Genomic DNA, 20,074 nt, shown 5'->3' with positions numbered 1-20,074 from the left:
AACCATATTATCTTCATATAATATACCTTATGTTTTTGATGGTAGCTACACTGTAAGAGATGCTACTGATTTTGAATAACCATTGGTACAACATTGATATAATCACTGGAATTCTTTTGCGTACACTGGAAGTAATAATTTAACTGGAACGGTTTTTGTGATGGTGTGACTTTTAGTCACAAAGGGGGGACATGTGGAGGAAATTCTGACCTTGAATGAGTCTCAACATTGTAGGGAGTAACAAGATAAGAAAGCTCGGAATGAACAAAAATACTCAACATCACCCAGAAAGCACTATCCCTATAAAACTTTGAATTATTGGTTTAGCCATTAGATGCATTTCGTTTTAACACAAAAACTCACTATGCCTCTTGTAGTAGCCCTGTATTCTGTGCACCCATGTCCTCAGTTGAACTTACTGTACAAGCCCAGCATTACGTGCACCGATATCCTCAGTTGAACTCATCGTACAAGCCCAGCCTTACGTGCGCTCATGTCCTCAGTTGCACTCGCTTAGTAAACTTTACATGACCCCACAGTTTGAATCGAAGCCGAGGCACGTGCCTGGCACGCGTTGGGCGGCATCACATTTGAAGTAAGGGCCAGACACGTAGTTCGGCCAACTTAAAACATGCACGTGCCTGGCACGCGTTGGGCGGCATCACACTTGAAGCAAGTGCCAGACACGTAGCTCGGCCTACTTGAAACACCCTACTACATGGGTTGAAGCCAAACAGCTGCACATCAGAGACAACTTGCGGCCACTCAGAAAGTCCCTAACCCCCCAGTTGGTATTATGTAAGCACCGGCACCCTTATGATCTCCCAGCTAGCATGACGTAAGGTGCCGCACTCCTTATGATCTTGAATGCTGACTTGCCAAGTTTTACGCTATAAAAACAGAAGTTGAAACAACGAAAGTCAGTCGTTTTGTCTATGCTGCACGACTCCCTGTTTGTTTGATTTGAGATCTCAAACGCAAATAAACTTGTACGCTCGAAACTCTGCCTGATTCAAGACTCTATTTTTGAAGACTTCAAGACTCTTTAATGGTGTTTTTTGGTACGAAGCTAAAGAGAATTTTTGCAGCCAATCTGGCCTGATCTGGACGAGAACTCATCCACATCAAAGTATGTGATCTGGAAAGCAGGGTTTGTTTCAGCTCTACTCGTTCACACCTGATCCATTTAAGGGCTTCATGCTGATTGGCTGAAACAGATCTACCTGAACAAGGCATGCATGAAGGCGCATGGGCCTTAATTGGGTCAGGTGTACAAGAGCAGAACTGGAACAAAAACCTGCAGTACAGAGGAGGGTACGGGGAGTGGGGATCCAGTCTCTCCCTAGAGAGACAGGATTTGATTTCAGATAATAACTGCCCACTCGACACACACTGCCCTCCTTGTCAGCCTAGAAGCTATTCCTCCTCTCTCTATGAACTTTCCCAGGATTTCATCCATTTTTTTCCTCCTTGTTAGGTTTTGGATTTTTTGGGGGAGTTTTGAGGGTTCATGCAACAGGATGTTTAGTTTTCTGTAAACTGGGTCTGTAAAGCCTATTGAGACTAGAAACAGTGATTAAGGGCAATAAATCTGAACGAGTTTTACTAGATAAGATTTCAGAGGAGAATGCGTATCCCCCCTGAAGATGCCAGTTTGGTCAACAAAGACTGACTACTGATTTTACCTGTTGGTTTTTGCAAATTGGAAGAATATATCTAAGTTTGATCTGAGTTGTTCCCATGTCGTTTTATGCATTCAGTTCATCTGAAATTTGCTGCCATGATTGCTCTCATATTTTATGGATTCTAACATTGATGCATGATATTTGGTTGGCATATTAGCCTTAACTAATTTAAAATTGTAAGAAGAACCGTCCCAGGTACGAAAGGGGAAATGTATTTGAGTTTTCTTTTTCTGAGAGGTGGCAAGTTTTTTGGATCCTGTGTCTTACTGTATAGCAGTAATATTAAGAGGTAGGGCTTGGCGATAAAACAGAATATCATTATGAAGGGTATTCTATTATTTATTCTATGGTTATACTAATACTAACTTAACATTTTCTTCAATGTATTGCACATGCTCAAGAATAGAGGAACCAGAAAAGACTGCCATCTGTCTTCAAGACTGCAACACAGATCAGCATGCCAACCAATACAATTTTGAGATAAAGCACAAAGCTGTATTTGATGGGAATTATCAACAAGGTCTGAACGTGACTTTGGACAATCAGAGTAGCTTGCTGAAACTAACAAAGTTTAATGTATATTTACACATTACGCAGATCTACGTGAATAGACCCACCTCATGTGAGCCATGGGAGAAGTTCAAACGTGCAATGTTCATTCCAGACTTGATCATCTCCTTCAGCATTTCCACAGAGCGGGAGACTGGCCCTGTCAGTAGTGTCATTAAAAGGACAGAATTAATGACATATCATAAGTTTTTAAACTTTGCTGTTGTATTTTACTTCATCACGACAGGTGCCTCAGAATAAAGAATCAAACTTTCTTCTCACACTTACAACTACAGAATTTTTCGCTTCATACAGTGCAAGCTTTCTGCCTGGTAATGCCTTGAGAAGATGTTGTTTGACATAAGAGCCATTCTTTATTCTGAGGCTTTCATGAATATCACCAGCACCTTAGCACAGACAATAGCTGAGTGAGCAGTGGATATTTAAAACATAAACTTCACCAGGTTCCTACTTACTTTGTGACAATCTGTAGCTATTTGTTTCAAACAGAAATTGCATCATTGCAATCAAACCATTCCCTCAGTTATCAAAGGTTACATATAAAGCTCTTCCAGTTAAATAACAATTGTCTATTTATGCTAATTAACTGTTCAATTAAAAGAAAATAAATCTCTGGTGCCTTTTTAATAAGAACCTGTAAATAACACAACATCATTGTCCCTATCATTTCCAGTGCTTAAATTAAGATTGTGTGTGTGTGTGTGTGTGCAAATGTAGACCAACCAATGGTGCAGATGATGCCAGTGTTGCGTGCGGTGGTGGGTTCTGAATCGATGTCCAGCAGGCACATATGTTCCAGGAAGGTGTCGGCCATGGCAGCGTTGAGCTGCTGTGTCTGGATGAAGGCAGAGCCCATGTCTTGAGACTTTGGCTGAGGCATTTCTTTCACTGGTGCAGCTGGAGAAGAACTGCAGGTGAAGAATGGAGGACACACAAGGGTTATGTAGAGAATGCGGTGAAAGGAGGAAATTAGCAGTTTTCATGAGTAGATAATGGTCTGGATTGCTCAGTCAAGTTTAAAATTCACCAGCCACTTACACTGGAGCAATAGCCACCATGGCTCTGGATAATAGAGACTATCAATATAAGATAAGACTTATCAAATCCCTTCACTGCAAGACTGTGTATAAATAATGGGAGCGGGGTATTATAATCTAGTGTCTTTCCTTGAGTCACTATTTGGCTTTTAAACAAGGCCTGTGCAATCATTAGTTTACTGTTAAGACTATAACAATGACAGTTTGAGGGGAAAAAAAGGGCAGCGTGCCTCCAACCGTATCCAGCAACAGCCAATTGTTCATAGCTCAGAAATGAACACACAAATTTTGACCTAAAATGCAACACAACACAGTAACACAAATCCCTTTGCACTACACTCAGATATTGAGAGGTGATACCTTATCAAGCTGCCAACACTGTACATTCTGTTCTCCCTCTCCAATCTCTCCCTCCCTTCCTCCGAGTCACCCATGGCAACCATCAGAGCTCACCTACAGAGCTGGCATTACTGGCTTTCATCATGTCACTTTCATCATTTCATTCTAGTCACTCAAGGCCACACAGATGCTCACCGAGTTTAACTGCGAGAGGGGAAGATTACATCAAATCCTGTGTATTGGCAAATAGCTAAATACTGGCCAGTGCACAGGGAAGAGGATGCACGGACTAAACTGCCTTGCCTGACTGAGCTACTTCCCTTTTTTCTCAGTCTGATCTCCAACACCATTTGGCCCCTGAATTAAATTGTACTCTATAAACTCAGTAATTTGACATCATGGCATCTTGAAACAAATATCTGACAGGGTATTGTCTATTTCCGGAGGGTGCAGCACTGTAATGGCACAGTGATCAGGAATGTATGCAGTGTTGTTTTTTATTGGGGCTCTAGTTGCTGAGGTTACATAACTACAGCACATGACAGAGCATGGCTGATAGGCTTGGTTGGGAGGGGAAGATGGCGCATGAGAGGCAGATTAAAATTTGTGTTATTGAGGAGACTAGATCTGGGCCTTTCAGCAGGTCATGAGATTAAAAACTTGTCCTCAGTTTAATTACATTTCCTGAAGCAAATGGAATCTGAAACTAGCAGGTAGAGCTACAGCTAGCAATTATTTTTGTAGGAATTAAGTATTCTACCATTTATTCCACTGATCAATCAAGTAAATAGATAAGAAATACGTGTGTTACTAAAAAGCAACAGTAAACAGTATACATAAAAAAAAAGCTTTCCAGGTTTCTTAAAACAAACAATTTCTGTGTTTCCTTTATGAAAAAAATATTTTTTTTATTAAATATTTTAACAATGCAAGCACATAATCTTTCCACACATTAACATGTATAAATTGCCATATTACACTCATGTATTATAAGCTATAGATTAGAATTAGTGTTATGAAGTTGAACAGGTCATAATTCCCTCTCCAATATCTATTTTATATTGCTGTGAAAACACATTTCTGCCTGTCCGTGTAAACATGCAAGAAAGGCGGCTACAGTCCAAGATAAAGTCGCCTGGATGCTACTGGGAGGCATTCAGATGTGATGTGAGGCGGCTTCTGAGTATGTGTATTCATGGGGCTAGTCTGTGCACTAATGTTAAGAAACGCGTAAACTAAACCTCTGAACTGCCCACAGATGTTATGACAGGCTTACAAACCACGGCATGGGACTGTGACTCTACCTGGCCAGATAAAGAGCAAGTCCATCCCATATAAATAGATAAATAATGTTGGATATATTGGCCCCTGAATTAAATTGTACTCAAAATATGTTCATGGATCAAAGCGTGGCATTTTGCATGTCCAAAATACTAGACATTTTACGGTAAATGTGGGTTACTGTTCGGTTCACGTACAGGCATACACACCCCTAAGTTAAACAATCTAGACCTTGAGTTGAGCAGGTTTCTTCCTGTAGGTCAAAGTATATGTGACAGTTTATGCTATATGACTAATGTTACCTCTGTCCCAGCCTTCTGTGGATTACGGATTAATTATTAGTCCTTATTTAAAGTGAAACTGATGTGTCCCGTGGATTCAAATTGATGAATGGGTAATATGCAAGTCCCTGTTCACAGGAAATGAGTTTGAGGCAAGTTACTTTTGTTTTTCCACAAAGGTCTTGGTCTGTGCACTAAATGACAGCTGCACAGCCAGCTATCCAATGTGATGTGAGTTCAACATCACACACAATCTTTTTAATAATATTCCTTGACCTCCAAAAAAATAGTGAATATGTTTTGTAAAAATTGTGTATATTACAGTTTGTATGCCCTCATTTACTTAAATACCCATTTCCACCCTTCTGTCTACTTGTTAAATGGATACGGCCAGAAGCACATTCCACAACCAAGCGTAGCAGGACATCGCACATTTGCCGGACTACCAAGCTACCAAATTCCATCTTGCACTAAAATAGAGTAGAGCCAAATGAGTTATTTGTGTTAGCGACCGCAAACACAAAACAGCAACATTTAACCATCAGGTGACCACCATGTTTTTGCACCTGCAGATGGAAAGACGATGACCAGTTTGAGGCATGTAGCCTACGTGCTGTAGCTCACGTCCCACTCGCTTTGTAATTTGAATTACAAGCGAATGGAACATGAGTTTCCATAATAAAACTTGCAGTCAAACCAACTGAATTTGTCTGCTATCTGTCAGCTTAGCTATTAATGGAGTGATGACATACCCTGACACAAACTAATTGGCCAGTGTAATAAAACGGCTTGTTGCTCCCTCTCCAATTACATGAGCAAGGACAAAATTTTCCAACATGCGGGAAAATGACTGGACATCCTAGATGGTCCCAGACTGCACTGGGAGATACAGATGTGACGTATCTTGATCTTATCTTGATCTTGTGCTGACATTCTCACATTATGCAAGCAAAGACATGCTGTTTTTCCTTCAATCTTGAATTTCTGTCTGGGACCGCTTGGGATGCCTTAATTGGCTGTGATATTGTATGGTGTGAACTTAGCTTAAAACTAATACTCATTTCTCAAAATTTGAATTGATTATGTTAATGGTAAACGCCACACACCATATTACTGACTACAAATTAGATCTATCAAGACTAACACACCCAACAGATTTTCAGTTTAAAAACTAAGTAAAAATCTTAATTAGCCTAATATTTAAAAAAAAAGCATAAATAAAAAAAAAAACATATCTATACACACACACACACACACACACACACACACACACACACACACACACACATATCTATATATACACATATCTAGATAGATAGATAGATAGATAGATAGATAGATAGATAAAAACGTAAATACTCTGATAAAAAAAAAAGACACAAAACAAAGTGCGGACAGAAAGTTGAACTCTCTCTGCCAGTGATCAGCACAAGGTGGCTCTCAGTCCTCAAGCTTAAGGGAGATTGGGTTTCCTTTTTCTAAATTATACATCAGTGCATCTCAGCAGAAGATACTCTCACTGGTTACTTTGACAGAGCAACAGGTTTTCAAATGGCTACCTCTGTAATTCAGGACAGTCCAAGCTTTGACTTAAGTGCCCTTACTGTCCCTGAAAAGGTAGGGCTACTTAATACAGGGGATAATCGGCAATGTGAATCCAGACCAAGAGATTGGAATAGGCTGTGCAGAAATCTGACTGTCACATGTTTTAATATTAGCTCCAACATTTTTTTTAAAACCAACTGTGCCAGAAAAGTAAAAGAAAAAAGGAGGTTATAACAGAGTCCTAATCACATGATTTCAGTAGATGCAGTAAGAAAACATTAAAACCTCTGAAACTGTATGTATTAAAAGAGTCAAGAGTTTTATTTGTCATTACATAGCCATATTCTTCGTACAACATGCTGTGAGATGTTTTTTTCCTGTTAAATTTCCAGACTGTACTGGAATAGAAATGTATCAGACAAAAATACACAAAATATAAAATATAGAAAAACTATGGAAGATAAAGGCTAGAGTAATATAAAAACAGGGCAAACAGAAAGCTATGCCTGTACAAAAATTTCAAAATGAAAGTACAGAGAAGAATGTAAATAAAATGTGCAAACAAATGAAATATCCAAATGTATTATGCTGAATCCTTACAAACTGTATTTAACTGACCTGAACTTAGCAAAGTCATTGAGACTTAAGGACTTTCCGTATACAGCCCATATACAGCACGCATCCTCTGACTGAGCCATTCTACTCCATGTCCCTGGTACAATAATAGTTCCAATCCAATCCACTTTATTTATATAGCACAATTTTAACAAACACAAGGTTTTCCAAAGTGCAGCACAACAAGATAAAAAAAACAAGATAACACAATAGAAGCAGAATAAAAAAGGTAAAATACACAATAGGATAGCACGATAAAAGATAAAATAAAATAAAATAATTTAAATAGAATAAAATAAAATAATTTAAAATGCACTGCCCGTACAGGATAAAAAACAAAAACATGCACACATAAAATCATAAATCATAAAATCAAAACCCTACATAGTTTCACAAGCAAATGCTGAAGCAACCAGCACAACACCGATACCCACAACAAATGACCTTTTACACATACCCACATTTGAAGAAGACATAGTCATGATAGGCTAATAATGTGGGTCTATCAAAGGGCAATCTTTTAATTAAAACCAAGTATGTTCTCCGATTTAAAATGCGGCTGCCTTTGACATCAATAGTGGTGGAGTGAATTCCTCTTACGCATCACATCCTGGATACAAATGCATCGTGACTGGGGGTTCCTGGCAGCATCTCTTAAACAACCAATAGGCTCCGTCTGTAATAGCAGCTGACTGATGATGTAACATCTTAGCAAGGCAGACCAGTGCCAAACCAGTGCTGTACGTGAGCACAGTCACATCCCACTCAACTGCACACAACGCACAGGCTCAGTTACAACCACAAGGGGCTGTGGGCAGCTTCTTGGAGCACACTAAACCATGCTGCTGACTGCTCAGACACCACTGCAGAGCAACAGGAGAAAATTAACAGAAGGGGGCCATCAGTTCTGGATGTTGCACTGTACTGTGTACTCATTTCATCAGTTCAACTTCAGTACCAACTTGACAACCTGTCAGTTATCTATGAAATGGGGAGATCCTGAAGAAATCTCATTTGCTTCTTGTGATAAAAAAAAAAAAAAAAGTAGGCTAATCCATTTTTTTCAAATCAGAATTGGACATAACTTCACATTTACATCCAGTCCTACTGATGACTACTGCACTACTGACTGCACTTAGCCAGGTTTACACTCCAAATCCATGTGATGTGAACTTCTAGTGTCAGTGGTATCTTTATTATTCTGCTCATTAAGCATAACCAACATAGCAGGGTTGCAGTTCAATAAACCATACAGAAACTGCAATATCCACTTGCATTTGAAATCCAAAAACGCAGTATATCATTGAAAGTAGATGTTTTTTTCTTTTCTTGGGAGTGTCAGACAACTTCTTAGACAAGGTGGTTTGTAGAAGCACCTTGTGTATTTTGATACTGATATTGTGACGATAATGTAGGGATGACTATTAGTAAGATTTTTTGTAAACAAGCATCAGTAATGTACGTATAGGCCTAATGATCAAACATGTAGAGGCAATAAGAGAACATCAAGAAGAGTACATTATGTTTAGGGATGCACCGATCCGATAACTGGTATCGGTATCGGTCCCGATATTAAAGAAAATTCTAGAATGGGTATCGGTGACAATGGACCCGATCCATAGGTGCCGATCTATTCACTCTAATTCTATGCTGTGTGCATAGTGACGTCATGTGCTAGCAACTCGCCGTGCGGAGACTCAAGTTGTCAAGCACCTCCAGAGATTTCACCGCGACTCGACGGGGAGGTGGGGGATTGGTGTCAGTCGGGGTGTACGGCCTGGTATGGAATGTCTCGCGGAATTTCTTGCGGACCGGGCGTTGGGGACCGCTGCTATAGAGCACGCTGAGTTCGTTGAACTGAATCAATAAAAAGGAAGGCGGTATGAAGCAGCTAACTTGGAAGGAGATGAAGGAAAGAGGTGAAAAATTTCCACCTAATAGTGTGCAGGCAACAAAAATCACTGAGGATACTAAACTTCATTGTTATGGATGGGCAACCGCTGTTGGTTGTTGGGGACAAGGGATTCCAGCTGCTAATTAACCACAGACTCACAGCCGAGAGAGCAGAAATGCTTGCTTTCCTAAGCAAGAACCTGCTAGTGATGCTTGAGCCTGAGTTTGAGAAGCTTGAGAAATCTGCTGGAGCAGGTCCCTGACACTGAGTGGTATGTGTGTGAAAAAACTTGACAAGTTGGGACTACATATATATATATATATATATATATATATATATATATATATATATATATATATATATATATATACACATACATATATATATATATATATATATATATATATATATATATACATATACACATACATATATATACATATACATATATACATACACATATATATATATACACATATATATATATATATATATATACATATATATATATATATATATATATATATATATATATATATATATATATATATATATATATATATATATATATATATATATATATATATATATATATACACATACATACATACATACATACATATATATATATGTATGTATATATGTATGTGTATGTGTATATATATATATATATATATATATATATATATATATATATATATATATATATACATATATATATATGTATATATATATATATATATGTATGTATGTATATATATACATAATATACATTTATATATATATATATACATGTTTGACCAAGCTTGTGAAGCTGTTGGTTTATTTAAGATTGCTGTACTGGTGCACAGTTATTAAATAAATAAGTAATTCAGTACTTTTGTTTATTTGTTTTTAAAAAATTAAGAAAGAAATGTTTAAGTCAAGTCTGATGTTGCCTTGCACAAAAGAATGATCCCAGTCTTTTCTACACATTGAGACATACCGTTTGTTAGGTAATTCAGCGTTGTTTTTCTGTATCGTTATCAGATCGGTAACGGCTGATACTAAACCTCAGATATTGGTATCGGTATCGGAAGCGAAAAAAGCGGATCGGTGCATCCCTAATTATGTTCTGAAAAACACTTTTGCCATATCACAATATTATGATATCCAAAGTCCCAGACAACATCTGATGTTATATCATGATACTGACATAATATTGATTTATTTCCCGGACCTAGCCTATGCCACCTATAAATCATCTCTGCACAACTGTCATTTGGAAACAGGACAAGCCTGTGCTTGTCATACAATACATACATACTATCAATACATACAGTGTGACCTTATGTCAACCACAGCTCTTTATTTGACATCTTATGGGGGAAATTATTCTTTGAGAGATCAGGAACAATTTCTCTAGCAGGAGAGACTAAATGCCCTTGCTGGGCCTGCATACCCAGTATGCTTTGCAGGAAGACCCACCCCTATTCTGCCTCTGAATAGCTAACTCTAACCCAACCCTAACCTCAACCAACCTAATCAACGAAGGCAAGAAGTACTAGCCAATCAGAGGCAGAGTAAGGCGGGTCTTCACAGAAAGCATACTGGGTATGCAGTCCCACCAACGGCTTTTAGTGTATCCCTTTGACTAGCACAAGAAACAAGTCTGGTCACGACCACTGAAACAAGAATCCTTGAGGGAAAAAAAAAAAAAACATTCCAGGGTGGTACTGACTCACATCCAACAGGTGTCAAAAAAACAAACAAAAAAAAAAAACACACCATTCAGCTCAGGCTGACCAAGGGACAGTCAGTGAGCAGTGGCCACAAGCCAACTGCAGGGCGTGGTAACCCTGACACAGATGCAACGCTAACTTTAGAGCTGGCTGCTAATAATCCCTTCCAATCCCTTTCCAACAAAAGCACATCTCTCACAGTGATTATACACTGTTCACATACTATCAACCACCATTCATCTCTGTCTTTCCAAATAACTTCCCTTAAAGCTCTCTAACAAATGTGAATGTACAAGCATCAGCAGCAACACTATTGTAGATAACAGTTATCGTCAACAGAGGCTGAATGACCGGACAGGGTGACATGATACTTGTAACATCCACCATGGCAGTGACGTAACAATACGGCTAATCTGAGTGACACCAAGCAGCTGCTCCATCTCACTCAAACAGTCATGCAACCATGATACCATTTGCCAATTACGCTACATACCCCCAATAGATCTTCCTGTTCCTCCTGGGGACAAACAGGCACGTTGCTGCCACAGACCTCCACAGTAACCCCAGTGTGTCGGGGGCTCCAGTGCCAAGGAGCAAGGCACTCCCTTCAACAGTAACAGCAGCAGCAGGACTGACACGAAAGCCTGCTACAGTTGGTGTGCATACGCACGGCACCGTCAGGGGCTCAGGAGAAAATCCCTTCACTGAGCAGGGTGAAGAGCACAGATGGCCCCTACTATGACCAGGCAGCCGCCATGGCTTGACACCACGGACGTACATGGGACCTTGTGAGTTGCTGTTTGAGGCATCCACCACTGCACACCAAATCATGTTACACCAGTGTTATCCAGCCTAGGTCATACAACGCCCCAGGCCAAAAAACAGGGCATGGGCTAATAATAACACACAGCATGCTGAGTCTGTTTGCAGAAAACCAATGCTTGGAATGTACGGTGGTATTCTGTATGTAGGCCTATTGACTATAATAGAACAAACGTGTGATGTAATACTACTGCATGACTTTATGGTCTGTGGTGTATCACACCGGCTGTGGTGCATGTTGAGTGTATTACAAAACCAAACCTATGACATTTGATGAAAACCTGAATCCAAAGCATCACAAACCACCCTGAGTGCATAGATTTTTGACAGCAGTGCCCGCAGTGGGACAATAATCTGTGCTCATGTACCACTATTGAGCTGCAAGCACTACGTAGCATTACTCAGCAGACATGCAGCCACGATGGGGATGGAGTTCCTGGGAGCAGAGCCAGCTGCAGAGGGCCTAGTCAAGTACACCAGCATCTTGTACAGCTGAGACCCATGCACCCTTATCAGCCTGTCAAGGACATTTAGGGCCAACAGAAAAGTGCATTTTACCATACATGGACTGTAGTGACTTGCGGACCTCAAAATAATGATGCCATCTTAATTATTTCACAGAACAGAGACAAAAAACCTACCAGTCAGAACCAAATTTTACAGTACTGTTTAAGATATGCGCCAGTTCCCAGTCAAATCAGCACAAAGTTAACATTTGTGAGTCACAGGGTGAGCCAAGGTTGTTGCCTCTCATACTTCCTCTATGTGACACTCTGGAATATACCCACATGAATTAGTAAGACACATCATGACTTAGAGCTTCCTCATGTATGAGCTGAGACCCAGAGCAGGTCACTCGCCTGTCTCTGGTGGATCCTCTTGTGAAAAGAGTACTAAAATACCATAAATGAGCCAGAAAAAGCTTTTTGTTTTTACTTTAAAACTCGGATTTAGTCCCTACTTGGAAAGGTTTGTGAACCCCTAGGCTAAGCTACTAAAGGTAATTAAAAAAAAAAAAAAAAAAAAAAGGTCATCTTGCAAAACCGTCTACTGTCCACCTACAGCCTAGGTCTAAGCAGATGGACTGAGCACAGCCCTTTGTTGAACTCAGGACTCCAATATAATTGCTTGTCACTCAACACAATAACCTGACAGATCGTCTACAGAAAGGCCTCCATTCTCCATTTTATCCACACAGGGCCTTCAGCCAGGAAAGACTGTTATGTAACAATGGACATGCAGCATCTCCAGACTTGTGTTATTCAAACCAGGAAGACTAGAAAGTCTCAGCCAGGAGGCAAGCCACTTAATTGCATTAACCAAAACTAGATCAAGATCCTTAATTGCTTTCAGCAACTGTTTCACATTTAGTGTGAAACAGTTCAATCAAAAGACTTATGATTCCTTTGTATATTAATGGGATGGTTATGTAATGAAAGATGCATGTTGCAAAGATGCAAAATTCGCCTTTAGATCCAAAGCATCATCTTAAGTCAGCTGATTTGGTAATTGTCAGTCAAGGAAGGATTAGTTATTGCACACCAAAGACCATATACAGTTCAACCTGAAAGATAAAGAGCTACTAGCCATAAGTACAACACAGACTGATAGTATGGCTGAGAGAGCCTGCCCGGTCTGTCATCTTGTTTTAGTGAGGCCAAGCCATTCACTGTGGCCATGTGGTACCACTGCAGCAGTTCACTGCAGTAAAGATGACTACTAGGCAATGTACACATTCCCAACAAAGATAACATAATGGATGTTTCCCAAAACAAAATTAGTAACCAAGATAAATGTTTAATGCAAGAATATGTAAGGAAATAATATTACAACCACGTCACACACGGCACAGATTATCCATTGATGCACTGGTAAAGATGGTGATTCCATCTGATCAATCTAGTGATTCTAATCACATTTTCGCGATTTCAATTTACCAGAACAAAACTGATACAACAAAAACCCTGATCTTAAGCTCGGCTAGGCTTCATTAATGTCCGAGCAGTTACTGTATCGTGCAGCGGATGCGACAGAGGTCACGTTCTCATCACTGCGTCACATTTTCCTGAACTACAGACATCACGAAAACTGGCCAATGGAGGGCCGTGTTGAACGAGCAGGCACACCCACAGTAGGAGGCAGCAGGAAGCTACTCCTTCTGTCTAACACCTCATGCATCACCTCTATTTTAAAACAGATTAGCTGCAATAAATGACTTTCTTTTATTACTATGAGGCTGCAATGACTCATTATCGAGTAATATATGGACCTATCCGATGAACAGCCGCAAGTCTATCATCCAGTGACGCTATTTTTTTTAATTAACATCCCAACAAACATTAAAACGCTGTTGAAAACTTGAAACGTTACCACATTATAATAGACTTAGAAAACGCTGCGCAATGTATACATAGGTCAAATTTAAAACTATTCAGACAGAAAAACGTAACCTAGGTAACGCTGATAATGAGTGGCAAACGTTACCCAGAAGTGGGCAAGTTGACATAACGTTATTTTTTTTGTACTTGCAAACCCGTAGTACACCAGGAAATAAGACAAAAGCGTTGGAAAGACACGACGGTGACAAAACAAGTGTCCCACAAACAACTGGTTACCATAAACTATCAAACTCAACCTCCTCCCTGAAGTACTCACCTTATCTCTTTGAACTACTGCCGTGGAACTGATGTAGCACCGTTTCCAACAGCAGTTCAAGGTGATCTCCCTTACTCAGCCGAACTACTTTGCAGGGATGCTACCAAATATCCATCCGAGAGAATATAGGAGAAGAAAGAGATAACACTGTCTTGACACTATCGCATCAATTGCAATTGCCCTCTATTAACCTTTTGAGGTATTCATTCCTGTTTATAAGTCCGGTGAAAGTCAGGAAATGGTAAATGTTAAAGCCTCCGCGGAAGGTTACACTGATAAAAGATGGAGGTGCTTGGTAAAGTTGGGGACCAATCAGGGCACAGGAATGCATCTCTCGAGCATGGAGGCGACACGTGATTGAGAGATGCACAGAGGAATTTCCTGAAAAACGCGTCGGTGAAGATTTATAAAAGCTGTCAGCCCCTGCTACGTTTTTTTGGCTTTATATTAATTTGTGTTGTTCTAGCCACTGTCTCTGTGTATTTCGTCGAAGCTACATGCATATTATGGTTGTTCAAACCTAATGTTGCCGCAATGATTCATGGGAAGCATCACAAAACATGCTGCAATGAATCGCATTTTGATGCATAGCGAAATATTGTCATCAAATAGTCACAAGAGTTGACACAAAATAAGTCAGTTAAACATGACGGCAGTTGTGCAGCATATACTCAACCCCCCCCAAAACTATGTGACGTTACTGATTACTTGTGCATGGATGTGTCTGAACAATGTCAAGTGCTTTTGAAAGGAATCCTCTAGCAAGGTTGGTGCCTCAGTGCTTGGCAAAGACAACAGCTCCCTCTAGTGTTCAAAGGTAATACAACAACGTGTGGAATTCCCTTCAAATGGTGACGATACAACTAAATAACAGCTTACTCAGTAGTAATGAATAAGAAATAAAGGTGTTTAGCGATTGGTTATTATACATGAGCTGTCATGTTAAGCTTTTTGTTGGCTTGTTTCCGTTAAGTAGATGCATATATTAGTTGGCCTACCCTTTATATTAAAATCATTTTAACATTTAACTTGTAAACTTGCACATTCCAAGTACCAGAAGCTATGATAACAATTGCAATAGTTATTAACAATAACAACAGCAACAATACTATTGCTGCTACTACTACTACTGCTACAACTATTACTACTACTACCTACTACTGCAACTACTCCTACTGGCAATAATGATAATACAAGTAGTAATTATATGTGCGTATATAATTATTATTATGCAGTTATTATTATATGTCTCAATTGTTTTTAATTAGATACAACTGAGACAAATATGCTGCTATGTTGCTGTATGTTCCCAGGATGATTAATTCCCTTGCTGTGATAATCATGTCTGAGAGGGAGATACAGCAGTTAAATCCTTGACAGACAGACAGACATGCATGTCGGCCACAGTTCCAAGATCCAGATCTAAGAGTTCAATATGTTCGGAGAGATTAGACAACAAAATCCAGCAAAGATACTCATCAAAATACCATGTAACTCATTTGACAAAGAGTAATGCTCATCTTAATTTTTTTTTTCCTAGAGTCCTTCTGTCGACATAGGCCAGCTCTTCCCTGATACCAGGTCCCGCCCCACTGTGCTCCCCTTGTTCCTCACCTGGTTACAACTGCGGTGGAGTTAGCACTGCTGCTACCACTGCCCATGTTGTCGTCTCACTGGGCACTGCCAGCCTTCTCCCCTGGATCCAGCTCTCCACTTCACTCCCAGAGGCCAATAGATACATCTGCCCAGGTGAGGGACGAGTCTGCCGTCCACTCATCCAATCAACTGGCCAAGCCCCTAGCTGTCAGTCAGCATTAATGTCTCCTAACTCCTGGGCCACGAGGTACAGTAAGATAGCCTGGGAATATCCTTTGATAAATCCAAGACATGTAGACTGAGCTGATAGGACATTCTAATGCCCCTGGACATGCAATAAAATACCACTACTATTTAACTACTACTAGTGCAGCTCTTACTCTTTTTGTATAATGTAAATTGTCGACAAAGTGAAAAAAGTTCTACTAATGATACCGAACAACATAATCAAATGTATACAAAATATAAAGTCTGCAGTGAGACAGAGAAGGCTTGAACTGTTTTCTCAATTAAAGCCCAGTCAGCAGAGCAGAAATAACACATGACTATGTAATGTTAACATTGTCATGACTGCAGATGTCATGAATCACAATACCAGAGTTTTGTTATAGGTGATATGAATACTATTGAAATTTCAGGATTACCAATACCTGATTCAATACCATAACAAAAATCTCTGCACAATCATCAACATGTAAACAGCTTATGTTTCAAGTATTTAAATACACCAGCTATATTAGAATAAGAACAACAAGTTACAAGTGGAGCATTGGCCTGCAGTCTTCAAGTGAAAAACAAAGCCACCAAATACAATACTAATTTCAGGTCAGAGGAACTGTGTGAAATATCTTGCTGCAACAACAAATATAATGGTGTGATAATGTGTGCTCATTTTGATTTACAGTCCTGCAGCTTGAAGTGTTTTGGTATTTAAGCATACAGGCCAAGGCTACATTAAGAATAGATTATCATAGACATGTTGCATGTCTGTTTGGCCCTGATTTGAATGCAGTCAGATGCCTGGTAATCAGTTTGTTCTTGTATCACAGTTTTTCAGTGGAAGTGCTTTCATCATAGAATAAAATAACACAAAACATTTTGGCATGGCAATCTTCCTCCTATTCAATATCTGAAACTAATTTTCCTCTTCCTGTTTTCTTTCCCACGCTTGTTGCAGAGGCAGAGCCTCATTACAATTTGAAAATATAACATAATACAAAAGGATCCATAGGACAACTTAAGCAGACAGCAGTCTTTCTTTCGACGTAGATAAACTGAACACCTGATTGACAAAATGACCTTCACATCCAGATTCTTTAACAGTGAATTCAAAGAAATTATTTCCCCAAAATGGATTTAGAAATATATCCATTATCCAACGCCCACATTTTGCTGTATGCTACATTTTACTACATTTGCATTTAACTTTTTTGTTTTTTTAGTTTTTTTTTTTTTTTTTAGTTTTTACATTTTACTACTGCACTGTTGTTCTATCTTTGAGAGAAAATTTTCAGGAAGTTTAAAACATTAGAGGAATACAACAAATGAATGGCTTGCTAAGGAGCAGTCCATTTTTTTTTTTTTTACAATATGCCAGTTAACTCTATCCAAAGAAAGCAATACATGTAAAAGATAGTTGCGTGATAGATGGACTTGTTTAAGTTGACCACCATTATGAAGTCTTCATTTGAACACACAACGCCTGTGTACCTAAAAGGCAAAGGTACTGTAATATGACCATGACTGATGAAACAACTATTGTCTCCATTTAAATTGTATTTCAGCTGAGAAAATCTTCATCAGGGTCACTGCACTTCAGTTGGGCTTTGCCAAACTACATCAGGGAAGAATTAGGAGATCTCTCTTTCGTGTTCTTGCTCTGTGAAACTGTTGCCACACACTGAGCAGGCAGTTTCCCAACACCTGTCCTCTAAGTGGCCCATTCTTTAGGTCAGTTCTTAAAGTGGAACATAGAGATAATGAGGGCAAACACTGATTAGCACCATGGACCAGCTGCTGATGGCTGTTGTCTCACACATGCACACACACACACACACACACACACACACACACACACACATGCAGACACAACATATAGGTTGAAAAAATGGTTGTATTACACAAATATTAATAAATGAATCAGTATGCATACTATCTATGCATGCAGAGCATATGCAGGTATTTATGTGCTTAATTTGTAGCTATTTAAAACTTTTGTAAAGCTCAAAATCTTGAGTCCTTTAGTGTTATTTATTTATTTATTTATTTGTTTAAAAAAAAAAAAAGACATATGGATGAGATGTAAAGACACTTAAGTATAAATTATAAGATAGTAACCACCCCCTGGACTTGAAAACATAACTGCACTTTAATAAACACTGGCTGCTGCAACCACACAAACACACACACACACACACACACACACACACACACAAACATGTATATACACACAAGCAGAGCCATTTTCTTTCATTTCTCTGTTATCCTTCTCAGCAGCAGCAGCGCAGTCAGCTGCAGGTCACATGACCGGCTGCCTGCTCCCACTGAGCATGCTCAGAGCCCTCAGTGTTGTCAGGCAAAATATAAGGCAGCAGTAGGAGCAGAGATCTGCAATAGATAAACACACAGACACACATAGACCAGATGTCTTGCTCACAGACACACTCTAACAAGCGCTTAGAAACAGACGGTGTCAAAATGGGGGATTTTGGCTCTGATATTTCTGATAGCTGGTTCTAAAAGGCTTTTTTTTCCATCAATCAATTCAGTGGAAAACAGCTACCGAGAGAGAGGCAGGTGTGCCCTTTAAGAGAGGGGAAACAGCTGAGGCAAGGACAGCATCCTCCTCTCCATCCTCTGTGAAGGTAAGTATGGATGGATGGGGTGGGGGGTGGCAGTGGTAGGGGTACAGAGCTGGTGGGGGGAGGGGTGAATCTGCCTGCTTGCATCTGTGTGTGTTAAATAGTTATCAGAAGCGTTTGGGGGGTGGGGGTGGGGGGTCTGTTCATCGGCGCCTCTATTGGTATGTGAGACGACAGAGGTGATGGGGATTGGGGCGGGGGGTAGGGGTTGGGGGCTGGGGGGTTGGTGGGTGGAAAGTAGGGGGGGTTAAGGACATGGCAGGGCCAGAAGGCAAATATAAGGATCAGAGGTGGAAGATAAAGAGGTGATGATACAAGATGGGCGTTAAAGGGGATGCAGTCTATGTATGGAAGTGTCTTTCGTCAAAGAAAGGATAATGCCGTCATACACTTGAGATCCCCTACGAACGATCAGACATTATTCATCAGGAATGCAAAAACACGATGCTATGCAGAGGAAGTGTCATTTTTTTTTTTTTTTGTATTCATGGGGGAAAATGGCTCAGGTTTAGTGTCTTAAGTTAGTGCAGCAAACAGGCACAGGGAGACAGATAACAAAGGAGGGAAAAAACAAATAATGGGCAGTTGTTTAACTGACCTATATTTAGCACCGAAACCTTAATGGGATGTATGTTTTTGTGAAACTCTTCTCACACAGTACTGTACATTTCACATATATGTTCTGTCAAGGCAGTCTCAGTGATAATGTCAACCTGCTGTATGTTTCTGTCTACTCTTTGTTTGGACATACCTTAGATTTAGTGGCAAATGTTAAATATTGTTAAATTCATAATTTCTGATTCTGTGGTGTGAAATATGCAGCTCTGCGTCTGCTGCTTTTTGTTTTGTTAGATGGATGCTGTAGCTATTGTTTACATGTCTGATGCTATGAAAAATGTATTATAGCTGCTGTGTCTGAGACATGCATGCCATTGTTGTTACATGTAGTTCCTATTTTATTTATGTAACAACAGCAATTTATATACTAGTTATCTCTGTATCCACATCTTTCATGGGACATTTTTTGATGATGTTAACTGTAACTATTCCAGTATAATTGGGTGCCATCATTGTATTATATATAAAGCTATATATGTGTCACATATACTTTGCATTTTTTACTAAATATCCCGAAGTCAGAATTTCCTCTCAAGCGGCTAATCCAGGAAACC

At 39.5% G+C, this 20,074-nt stretch overlaps 2 protein-coding genes across 5 annotated transcripts in view; one reads left to right on the top strand and one right to left on the bottom strand.

The window, feature by feature from the left end:
* The window catches only part of pkma (pyruvate kinase M1/2a), a 44,310-nt gene extending 28,111 nt beyond the window's left edge, over positions 1-16,199 (bottom strand). Inside the window, exons 1-3 of one of the 4 annotated variants that reach the window (XM_030048519.1) lie at positions 16,060-16,199; positions 2,979-3,163; positions 2,303-2,394 (exon numbers count right to left, since the gene is read on the bottom strand). In XM_030048519.1, the coding sequence (XP_029904379.1) occupies positions 2,303-2,394; positions 2,979-3,163; positions 16,060-16,106 (324 nt within the window). In that variant the 5' untranslated portion in view covers positions 16,107-16,199. Of the gene's footprint in view, positions 1-2,302; positions 2,395-2,978; positions 3,164-11,461; positions 11,602-14,445; positions 14,546-16,059 lie in introns of those variants that run through there. The other 3 variants (XM_030048520.1, XM_030048518.1, XM_030048517.1) reach the window with 3 other exon arrangements.
* Positions 16,200-18,620: 2,421 nt separating this feature from the next.
* The window catches only part of LOC115357073 (protein mono-ADP-ribosyltransferase PARP6), a 28,224-nt gene continuing 26,770 nt past the window's right edge, over positions 18,621-20,074 (top strand). The window contains exon 1 of the mRNA XM_030048427.1: positions 18,621-18,905. The gene's annotated coding sequence lies outside the window, so the exon portion shown is untranslated. The remainder of the gene's footprint in view (positions 18,906-20,074) is intronic.

The sequence above is a fragment of the Myripristis murdjan genome, chromosome 3 (assembly GCF_902150065.1).
Source record: "Myripristis murdjan chromosome 3, fMyrMur1.1, whole genome shotgun sequence".
NCBI classification, from domain to species: domain Eukaryota; kingdom Metazoa; phylum Chordata; class Actinopteri; order Holocentriformes; family Holocentridae; genus Myripristis; species Myripristis murdjan.
The sequence above is the reverse complement of the archived record's forward strand: the minus strand, read 5'-3'. Positions and strand labels throughout refer to the sequence as shown.